Raw genomic sequence first — 11,334 nt, forward strand, 5'->3', positions numbered from 1 at the left:
AGGTTGTGCTCTCCTTTTAAAAAAAGAGGCTTGTTTTTTAAAATAAATTTATTATTTATTTATTTTTGGCTGCGTCAGGTCTTCGTTGCTGAGCGTGGGCTTTCTCTAGTTGCGACGAGCGGGGGCTACTCTTCGTTGCGGTGCGCGGGCTTCTCATTGCGGTGTCTTCTCTTGCTGCAGAGCACGGGCTTTAGGTGCATGGGCTCCAGTAGTTGTGGCACTCGGGCTCAGTAGTTGTGGCGTGCGGGCTTAGTCACTCCGCGGCATATGGGATCTTCCTGGACCAGGGCTACGAACCCGTGTCCCTGGTGTTGGCAGGCGAATTCTTAACCACTGTGCCACCAAGGAAGTCCCTGTGCTTGAGTTTCTGATGTGGGGACGGGTATGAATGCAAAATGGGGCCCTTTATGTTCTGAAAGTGGTTCTATCACCCCAGCTTTAGAGCAGATCCCCAGAAAAGGGGGTTCTGGGAACATCATCTTAGGTCGGTGAATCCACAAATACACTAACAAATTGTTTGTTTTTTAATTAATTTATTTTATTTGTTTATTTGTTGCTCCGCGGCACGTGGGATCATCCCAGACCAGGGCTCGAACCAGTGTCCCTGCGTTGGCAGGTGGATTCTTAACCACTGCGCCACCAGGGAAGTCCACAGATTGTTAATATTTTACAAAGACGGAAGCCAACCCTGGTCAGCGGGAGGCCACCCTGTGAGCCTGCCCAGCTGTGGGCGTGCTGCCCCAGGGCTGTGCTGACAGGTGTGCCCAGGCGCCACAGAGTCCACACAGAGAAGGGGTGGCTGGCGGGACCAGTCATCGCCAACACAGGCACCGTCACGCTGGCCCCCGGGGAGCCGTGCCATGAGCCAGACGCCAGCCCGGCGAGGGTCAGCTCGTGACAGCCTTGAGCAGGGTGCTTAGTGAGAACCACATTGTGGAGAATTTTTCATTAAATAATGTTTTAAATTTTCTCCAGGGCTGTATTTGGGGAAGTGCCTCCAAATCCACTGGCCCATAACATAATGGCTCAGTGGCTAAAAACAAGCTCATTGTTAAAAAGGAAAAAACAGCAACGGTTGTGGGGGCGATGACTCGCAAATGACTCATCAGGCCAGAAATCGAAGGAATCAGGATGGAAACCAGGCAACCGGGCAGCATCCCTCCCTCCCTCTCACCCTCTGGGTTCACTTTATTCCTCTGTATCTCTGAACCACCCGTGTCACTCCATCATCCCTGCAGTCCCCAGGCCGGCCACCCTGGTCTCTTGCCGGGGTGTCAGCAGCTGCCCCTTTGCTGGTCTCCCGGTACCAGCGTCCCTGATCCCCACCCGCATTCTCCTCCCAGCATCCCGAGGGACCAGATTATACACCTAATGGTGTCACACCCTTGCTCACAACTCTCAGAGGGACTTCCTGCTGCAAGAACAGAATCCAGATTCATCACCTCAGTCCTGAGGCCACATGATCCACCCCTTGCTGCCTGAATTCATGCCACACACACCCTCTGTTAGCCCCCATGCCACAGGGCCTTTGCACTTGCTTTTCCCTCAATGTAGACCATTCCTCCGCTTCGCTCCCCTTCCTCTAGATCATTCCTCAGCTTCACTGTCGCTTCTTCAAGGAAGCCCTTCCTGACTCTCTCAGCTCTCCTAGAGCTGTGTTCTTTTCTTTCTCGGCACATTTTCTTTCCATTTTGTAATTAGACATTTAAAACGGTGAGCTTTTGCGTCTCCTCCACTAAACTGTAAACTCCAGGGGGGCAGTGATCACGTCTGCTTTGCTCACCAGGGTACTCCTACAGCTAGCACAGTGCCCGGCTCCCAGTAGCTGCTTAATAAATATTTGTTGCCTGAATGCTTTATAAAAGGCGTCTTCACACCGACTGCAATCGGCTGGCCAGGGCACATGCTTCTTTGCCCGGTGCGGGTGTGTGACCGGTGGGTACCCTGGCTGCCCAGGAGCCTGGCATGTCCCACCCTCTGGCTGCTACAGTGGGAGGTGCAGACTCAGGCTCCGCCACAGGTGGGGTTCCTGGGTGGGGTGAGGGGGCCGAGTCCGTGCAGAGAAGAGACACCTTTTTGTGATTCTTACAAAGACATCATATGGCTAGCGCTGGCCGGGGGACATGGCAGCAAGAAAGCCATGTCCCCGACATAATATGGGTGTTGCAGGAGCTGGGCAGTCAGAATGGCAATCATCTCTCATGCCCAGGAAGGTGGCCAGTCCCCAGGCACACACACTGTTATAGACAGAACCGTGTTCCTCACAATTCCTGTGTTGAAGCCCTAACCCCCAGTGCCTCAGAATGTGACTGTATTTGGAGAGAGGGTCTTTAAAGAGGTAACGAAGTTAAGAGGTCATTAAGTAAGTTCTTGAGGGTGGGACGTAATCCAGTCTGACTGGTGTCCTTATAAGAAGAGATTGGGACACAGAGACACCCGGGATGCTGCAGAGGACAGACCATGTGAAGAGGCAGCAAGAGGGCGGCCGTGTGCCAGCCAAGGAGAGAGGCCCCAGAAGAAACCAACACTGCTGATGTGATCTTGGCCTTCCAGCCTCCAGAACTGTGAGGAAGTGCTGTTTAAGCAGCCTGGTCTGGGGCCCTTTAGCTGGCGCAGGCTAATCCACCCACCCACCATCACGGTGTTATGGACATTGAGCGGTAACGGAGGCGGAGTGCACAGGGCTGGGGTCAGTGATGAGAGCTGACGGGCAGCAGCGTGTGCAGAGGCTTGGAGGCAGGAAGGGCCATCACGCTGGCCCCTTGACCCAGCTTTCCGGGCCTTCTCCTCCCCTCCCTGTGGAGAAGCCAGAGGCCACTGCAGCCGCGTCCTGGCCCTCCCTTTTCGGCCTCCACCACTGGTCCCAGGCTCGCATGCATCAAGGAAGAGCCACGGTGGCTGCCTCTTGGCCCTAAATTGTGAGATTTCACTCCAAGGGGGCATTCTACCAAAAGAGCTTTCTGGTTTATGATTCTGGGTTTACGATGCTTTAACTAAACAGGAGAGGTGGTGAGCTGCCTGTCATGAGGGGTGTACAAGCAGACCTGGAAGGGGCTGGGCCACTGTGCAGTAGAAAGATTTGGGACAGGGTGGGGTCAGTGAACTGTAGGGTCTTTTCCCCTTGAAATTAGCACAGACGGGTGTCTGTTAGGGTCTGGTGAGTGGCCCCGAGGTCAAGCTGGTGGCAGGGGAAGGGACTAGGTCACCTGCCCTCTCCCTCTCTGCCTGAAACCCCAGGCTGCAGATCTGGTGTCTCGCTCTGCTGGGGAGGGTGAGCCCAGAGCTTCTCCCTGTGCGCCACCTCGGGGCAAGGTGTGATGCTTGCCATGGAGCTGGGGCCTTGTGTGGTAACACAGGGCTGGGTGGGCCTTTGGGAGCATTACCTGGCTGCCCTGTGTGTGTGTCGGGTGGGGGGGGTGTTTTCGGAACCCCACCCTGCCCCATGAGTCACCCCAAAGGTACACAGCCAGGTAGGTCCTTGGGAATAGACTATTCCCCAGGGCTTGGTATGTCCCACTCACCACCACCCCCAGCCCTTCCTGGCCCCTCTGGGCATCCTGGTCCCACTCTCTTCTCATCCCCTGGTCTCTCTCTAGGCCACATGCAGCAGCCCTGGTTGAATGCAGGACCAGGAGGGACTCCTCAAGCCCTGTGGGTCTGGGAAGGAGCCCTCATACCTGGGCCTGGGGGCACAAACGGAGCCAGCTGGGGCCCCAAGTGGGCTGTGGGTATGGACACCCCTGGTACCCAAGGGAACTTGTCCCAAATCAAGCTGAGAGGGGACACTGAAGATTGCCTACATCTGTGGTGTGTGATTAAAAATAGCATTTCACATCAGTAGGGAAAGGACTGATTTTTCAGTATTTTAGGTTTTTTTCAGTATTGGGGTTTTTTTTGGAGGCTTCCTTACGTAGGCATGATTGATTAACCCATTGGCCGTTGATGATTAATCTAACCTCCAGCCCCTCTCCCCTTCCCAGATGTGGGGGGGATGCAGCTGAAAGTTCTAACCCTCTAATCAGGTGGCTGGTTCCCCTGGCAACCAGCCACCCCCTTCCTGTGGTTACTAGGGGATTTCCAAAATCACCACATCAGCAAACTCAGGTGTGGTTGAAAGGGGCTTGTTATAAAAAACAAAAAACAGGCATTTCACCTTTATCACTCGAGCTATTTCAGGGAACAAAGGATGCTCCTTTAGGAGCTGTGGGCTGCCCTACCACAGACGAAGACTATAATATACATCAGAGTAGCCATAGGTAACTGATACAAGGACGCATACCAAACTAAGGAGACTGGATGCCTGGGCGGGGAGGGCAGGAGTGGGATAGAGATGGGCGCGAAGAGAAAAAATTAAAAAATAAAAACAGGACCTTGTGCAGAGCAGTAATGAAGGGTGCCAGAAAAACTGAGAAGGAAACGTAATCCTTTGCTCCTGCAAGGCCTCCCAATTAAACACAGATGAAAAGGGGAAAGAGAGAGAGCCCTGCCTGGGTATTAGAAGACCGAGGGTTGGTTTCCAGCCCTGCCACTGACCGTCCACGGGGCTGAGAAAGTTCCTCTCCCCGTGGAGGCCTGGTTTTCTCATCTGTATAATGAGATTAATAATCGTGCCTGCCCTGCCCGCTTCTGGGGATCTGAGATGAGTCGATGGGCAAGAATGTACTTTCAGAAGGAAGGAGCTCTTCCCATGTTATGATGTCTGCTTTCAACTGCCTTTCAAAAGACAAAAAGAGGGGAAAAAAGTAAATCTATATACTTATCAATATACATTATATTACAAAATATATGTGTATTATAAGTATATATTATATATACATATGTTTTGTAAGTATACATATATTTACATATAAGTATATGTATTATATATACATATAAGTATATATTGGTAGAGAGAGAGTAACATAGTGTGTGTGTATATATAGTAAATATATATATATATGGGAGGGAGAGGCTTGAGAGCAAATACAGCAAAATGTTTACAATTGTTGAATCTGGGTGGAGGCTATATGTATGGGCATTCTTCGTACTATATATTTTCAACTTTCCTAGGTGTGACCATTTCTGTAATAACAGGCTGGCGAGATAAAGAAGCCTTTCCGGGGCTGGGTCTGACCGGGATTCGCCGGCTGGGCCCCAGCTGGACCGGCTCGTGTCCCCCTCTCTTCCACATCTGGGTCCAGGAGCGCTGGTCCCGCTCTCTCAGAGGCCCACACACCTGCTTAACGTTCTACCTGTGCGACCTCCGTGTCCCACGACTAAACGTTGACCTCAGGATGACCTGCATCTCAAGCCCGTCCAGGTAACCGCCAGACGCTGAAGTGGCTGCTTCGCGGACGGCCCTGTGCCAGCCCCTGCGAGCCCACCCCCTCCTCCCTGCCACCCCGTGAGGAAGGAGGGCCGGTTCCTGCCTTGAGGAGCTTCCAGCGGGAGGAGGGCCAGGTGTGCACGGGGATGCACCTGATATAACAATACATTTTATTGCAGTGATTATAAGATGAAGGTACATGCCAGGTGCTGGGAGGACATTAGGGGAGGCACCAAAGCCAACCAGGGGACAGTTTCTAGTGGTGCCAGACCCTGGGGTAGGTAGGACTGAAGGACAAGGGTTCGCTGGGTACTTACTGCAAGGCAGCGAGGGCCCTGCGGGAGGAGCCTGGCCTGAGCCACCTGAGAGGGGAGAAGCCTTAGAAGAGGGGTCCCAGCGACCTTTGGTTTTATAGTGCTTTTTGTTTGTTTGTTTTAAAATATTTATTTATTTTGTGGTTGCATTGGATACACGGGATCTTTTTTGTTGCGGTGTGCGGGCTCTTCGATGCGGCGCGCGTGGGGTCTTAGTTCCCCTGCACTGCAAGGCGGATTCTTAACCACTGGACCACCAGGGAAGTCCCTCAGCGGCCTTTTGGTTGAGGCTTTCCAGGCGCACGCTCAACTCCCCCGACCTCGTCTGCCTTCCCGAGTTTTTCCGCTCTGCTTTTGGCCCCCAGTTCCTTGGGGGCTGAGTCAGTCACTGGTGAATACAGTAATGTTCAATCTTGAAAAGTCTGGAACTAGCTCGTCCGAGTAAAGAGTTGGTCACAAAAAACCTACTAGGTAATAACATAGTGTGGGTAGGAATATTTTCCTTTTTCGAAGTTCACTGCAATAAACAATTTGCACAGTTTAAGTACATTGGGAAAGGAAGATAATGCAGGTGGACTGGTACTCAAATAGATTATATAGAGATATAAATTAAATGTGTTTTAATAACTAAAGAATATTTATAATTAATTGTTTAAAAAAATTTTTAAGTGCTCTGCAAAGGAGTTTGAGTTTTAGGAGGGCGGCTCCAGTCAGCTATGGAGCTGGGCCGGCGGGGGTGGGCGCTGGTGCTTGGGGCAGGGGACCACCCTGAGGGTCTGCTGCTCCAGTCCAGGTGAGAGGTGGTCGGTACACGCTCTGCCCGCCGGCCCTGGGCCCCATCCGGGCACCTTCTGTCTCGAGGAGAGATTGCCCTGCTCTGGCAGTGGCCAGAGATGGAGGAAGGAGAGAGGGCAGGTCACCTGGATAAGGAGAGGAGGGACGGTGATGTTGGGGAGCCCCCTTCTGGGGCCAGGCGGTAGGGGGACAGCAGGGAGGGAGTGCCCCTAGGCTTGCCTTGGGGGGTGATGCTCCAATTCTGGGTCTGGCCCGGCTGGCTGGGTGGTCTTGGACAAGCCCCCTTCCCTGCTCTATGCCTCGTCTGAGAAATGAGGATAACTCCCTTCTGCAGAGGGGGGCCGTGGGGAGCCGTGGTTGCCAGGTTGGGGGACCGTTTGGACGAGGAGATTCCACAAGGCGCGGCAGGGCTGTCCCTGGGGCTGCCTGGACCCCAGGACTGGCTCCTCTTTCCGTGGCCCCTCCCCAGCCAGGCCCTCCTGGAGCGGGGGTGGGGTGCAGTTTTCCTCTTCAGACCCCTCCCTTGCAATGCCAAATCCTTGGGGCCAGCACATGCAGCCCCTAAGCGGTCCAACCAGTTGTCTGGGAGAAAGGGGGCACGTGGGAGGGGCAGCAGGAGGTGCCAGAAGCAGCCTCCCCCAGCCCAGCAGGCACAGCGGAGCCTCTGGGGCTCCGGATGCTGCAGACAGACCCTCGGACAGACAGACAGTTGGACGCTTGGCCTGGCCATGAGGCTCAGCGGGGGACAGTCTTCTCTTCTGACGGCACTGTTGCCGCTGCTGACCTGCCTCCATCTGGGGATGAGTCTGGGTGAATGAGGGTCGGGCAGGGCAGGGGTGCCCACTGTGCTTCAAGCTTAAGGAAGACAGACCCCACCTCCCCCGCCGCCTCCTGAGTCCCGAGTCTGGGGACTGGGTGCCAGGTGGGTCAGGGGAGACAGGCCACCAGAAGAGGTCACAAGACAGACACCTGTCCCCCTACCCCCCGCCCCAAGATTGGGAGCAAGGAATGCTTCCTCCCTCTCTTTGGGCTTCTCATCTCCCTGCCTCCTGAGCCCGATTCTCACCAAATGGCTCCCTCCTTCCCCTCCTTCCCCTCCTTCCCCTCCTTCCCCTCCTTCCCCTCCTTCCCCTCCTTCCCCTCCTTCCCCTCCTTCCCCTCCTTCCCCTCCTCCCCGGCCCGAGGAGAGGTTTAAAGAAGTCTTCAAGGGTAACACTTACCCCAAAAGAAGCTCTCCAAGGGGGTCTACAGGCATTGTTCACTGTCAGGCTCTGAAACTGGAGCGACTTAGAGATGCAGCCCCCATGCCCCCATCTCTGCTGTTCCATGTCTTTCCTCTCTTTTAAGCAAACATTAAGTACCTGCTGTATGCCGTGTGCCCTGGGCCTCAGCGTTAGAGCCAGGAGCTCTGAGAGAGGAGGGTTCTAGCCCTGAACCCTTGGGGTTGAGCTGAATTAAAGGGAAATGAATTGCATTGAACTGAACTGAAAGAGGGAGAGGGTTCTGGAGACGTCCATAACGCCCACCTCATCTTTCTTCTGCTCTCCAGTATCTGGGGCTGAGGGACACCTCAGGGGGCCTGGAGAGGAGTTAGGGGTTCTGAGCCCTCCAAGCAGAGCAGCAAGGCTAGACAGGGCTGTGAGGGGCTGAGAGGGGGACAAGTTCTCTAAGGGGAGGGAGCCTTGGGACGGGGTGGGAGGTGCAGAGCACTGGGTGGGCAGGAGAGGCCGCCCTAGGATCTGAGCCAGGACACTTCCTCGAGGCCCACCTCTGGGCCTAGGGTCTTCCTGTGTCACCCCCACCCCCACCCCCAACCAAGCCATTCATTCCTCTCATCAAGCAAACCAACCTGGACCGTGTGGATGGAGCTGGGGGGGGGGGGTACTTGAGAGGTGGGTAAACTGAGGCCTGCAGAGCGTCAGAGCTCAAGGTCACTGGGCTCTGTCAAGAGCCCGGCCTAAGGTTTGGGCTTGGGCTCAGGCTGCCCCAAATCTGAGTGTCACCCCAGCAGGACCTAAGACGCCTTCCCCAGAAGAACTGTGCATGCAGCTGGGGAGGGGTCTCCTGTGCCTCCACCTGTCCTCCTTCCCCAGGCCCTGCCCATCACTGAGACCCCGGTGACGCAGGGGGGCAAGGCCTCCCCCCGACCTCCCACGGTGCCCACCCCTAATAGGCTCCCAAGGCAGGGGCCAGGGGCCGGACACGGAAGTGCCAAGGAGCATTCCTGGTTAACGCCTGACCAGAGCTCCCAGGAAAAGCCCTAACTCCTCCCACTGACGGGGGCTTCCAGGGCCATGAGCCCGTCCCCCCAAGACGAGGCGCTGGGGACCTGGTCATGCTGTCGAGTCTCTTCTCTCTGCCCGCACCGGCCCCAGAGCACATCAGCTACGCGCCCCAGCTCTCAAGCGCCACCCTGGCAGGGAGACTTACCCAGCCCACCTTCACACTGGAGCAGCCGCGGGGCCAGTTCAGTCACCTTAACGTCGCCGACTTTGACGCCATCTGGCTGGTGTTGGCCCACAGCAATGGTGGGTGCTGCCGGGGCAGGCCTCGCTTTCCCCTCTGTGAAATGGGCAGGCGGGCCTGAAGGGAGCAGGGGTAGGTGCTGCCGGGGATGTGGCCAGAGGCTGTCTGGCCTGGCGGGATGGGGTAGAGCCCATGCATCCCCCACCTTCTGACCCTCGGTGCCACCCTCAGCCACCCAGAGCTTCACTGCCCCACAGAGGGTGGAGGACACCCCGGTCCCCGCCAGCTTGCCCCAGAGGGGCTACTACGTCACGCTGAGGACCAGCTGAGCACTCTACCCGGGCGGCCAGCCCGGCAACGAGCTCCGGGTCCTCCGTGTCGCCAACGATACCCGCTGCTCCCCGATGACAAGAGGCTGCCACCACCCCCTGCCGGGCCCGGACCCCTACCGGTGAGCGGCCAGCCCCGCGCTGGGGTGGGAGGGCTCCTGCCTGTGTCCAGACCTGAGCCTGAGTGGCTCCCAGCTGAGTGTCTGGGTTCCTGGCTCCAGTTCTGCCAGTAGGAGGAGGGGGCTGGGGCCCGGGAGTCCGCGGTGAATTCTTCCACCTTCTTGAGCAGAGGGCCCCCAACTTGAGCCCCCGCCCCCATGGGCCATGTGGACCATGTGGGTGGAGTCTCCCCATCCAGGCAGGGTGGTGGGCCCTGGCCCCATCTCTCCTCATTCAGGGCTTGATTCACTGATGTTCTGTGCTGAGGCATCTAGTCCGCTCCAGACACATTTCCCAAGAGAGGTCCCTAAGGGTCGCAGAGAAGGCAAGGGATGCACCCAAGGCCACACAGTTGAGACATCCCAGTCACAGCTGGGATGGAGCCCCTTCCGGTGGACTCTAAGACTGTGCTTTTAGCTCTAGCCTGTTCCCCCCAGGCCCTGGGAGTCAGGGGGAGAGACTGACAGGCACCAGGGTTGGAGGGTTTCAGGTCCTGGGGACCCCCCCACCCCCAATGCTGGGTCTCCTGTTCAGAGTGAAATTTCTGGTGGTGAGAGACAGGGGACCCATGGCTGAGACAGAGTGGTCCAGTGAGACCCACCTGCAGCAAGGTATGGGGCCAGGTGTGCAGCTCAAACTCTAGGGCTGGGGGCTCCTGAGGACTGGGGGTGGGTGGGGAGGAATGGGCCAGCCCCCAGTCAGTCGGAGCCACCGTTACCATCCTGCTGTCTGCAGGTGCCCCTCCCCAGGCCGCCTGCGAGCCCCGCCCCCCTGGGGCTGCGGTGAGAGGTGGTTGGTCTGGAGGCTGTTCCAGGCCCCCCTTCTCAGGTCAGATCTCTTTCCTCCCTTCTCACCCCACCTGCCTGTGGGCCCCCTCACACCCTCAGCCGAGGCACTCCAGGCTGCCCCAGGGCCCCAGAGCGCGGGCGCCGTGGTCATCGTTGCCATCGTGTCGGTCCTGCTGGCCGTCGTCCTCACCACTCTCGTCACCCTGCTCATCTACACCTGGTAAGTGGAGCGGGTCGGGACTGCCCTGGGAGGGGTGGAGTCCCTCTCCTGGGCCACCTCTATCCTTTCCCCACGCCCCGGCCCAAGCCCCCAGCCCAGGCCCCCAGCCCAGCTTGTTCTGCTGGAAGGGTTTTCCCTGAAGGCCGAACAGGGCTAACAATTGTTGATCAAGGGATCCCCAAGGTTCTAGAACCTCTAGGTGGGGGTGGTGTGTGCATTAACCCCTCCCTCTCTTGTCCCTCTGCCTGACGCCTGCTGAGGGGTTGGGGGGGTGGGGGGCCACATTTTCTGAGTGCTCACCATCTGCCCCCTGGTGGCAAGAGCTGGAATTGCGAGTGGGAGCGCAGAGCAGATGTTCCAGGTGGAAGACATCCAGGTGGAGGTGAATTGCTTTTAATCTAAGCGCTGAGCTTTGACTTGAGCGCTCAAGGCTTCATCTGGGGACTGGTGGGGAGGGGGTGTCCACTAGGCTTCCTGGAGGAAAGGGACGTCTGGTCCCCGACGAGGATTTGGAGAGGAGGGGGAGGGTCTGGGGGCAGAAGAGTTGCCAGGAAGGCCTGGGCCTTGATCCCAGCTGAGGAAATGGGCTGTATGCTGAAAGCCAGAGAGCGCCAGTGGCCAGCTGTGATCAGGGGAAACAGGCAGATGGTGTTTTAGAGGCATCCTGGGTGTGGGGAGTGGGGGAGGGGAGCGTTGCGGTGGGGTGATGACAAAGGGCAGGGAGACAGAGCTGGATTTGTGAGGTTTAGAGGAGTAGCCTCCAACCTCTAGGCAATAGCCATTGGATTTCCATGAGGCCCTGCATTCTTCATTCTCTCCATCTCTCCTCCCCTCCCCCCTCCCCCCCAGCTACGACACCTGTGGGAGCACGTCCATCTCTGGCCCAGGGGAGCTGGCGTGCATGAGAAGATATAACACCCACCACATGTTCAGCCCTTCAGCCGAGGGGGGCTCCTGA

General features: G+C 56.9%; 1 protein-coding gene across 1 annotated transcript; it reads left to right on the forward strand.

Annotated features, from left to right (window-relative positions):
- The first annotated feature begins 7,142 nt into the window (after positions 1–7,142).
- Positions 7,143–11,334, forward strand: UPK3BL2 (uroplakin 3B like 2). The gene is given in 6 exon segments (XM_060033153.2): positions 7,143–7,224; positions 8,790–8,942; positions 9,112–9,331; positions 9,903–9,979; positions 10,256–10,376; positions 11,226–11,334. Coding segments are annotated over 6 exon segments (762 nt in total).

Source organism: Delphinus delphis, chromosome 15, assembly GCF_949987515.2.
Source record: "Delphinus delphis chromosome 15, mDelDel1.2, whole genome shotgun sequence".
Lineage (NCBI taxonomy): Eukaryota > Metazoa > Chordata > Mammalia > Artiodactyla > Delphinidae > Delphinus > Delphinus delphis.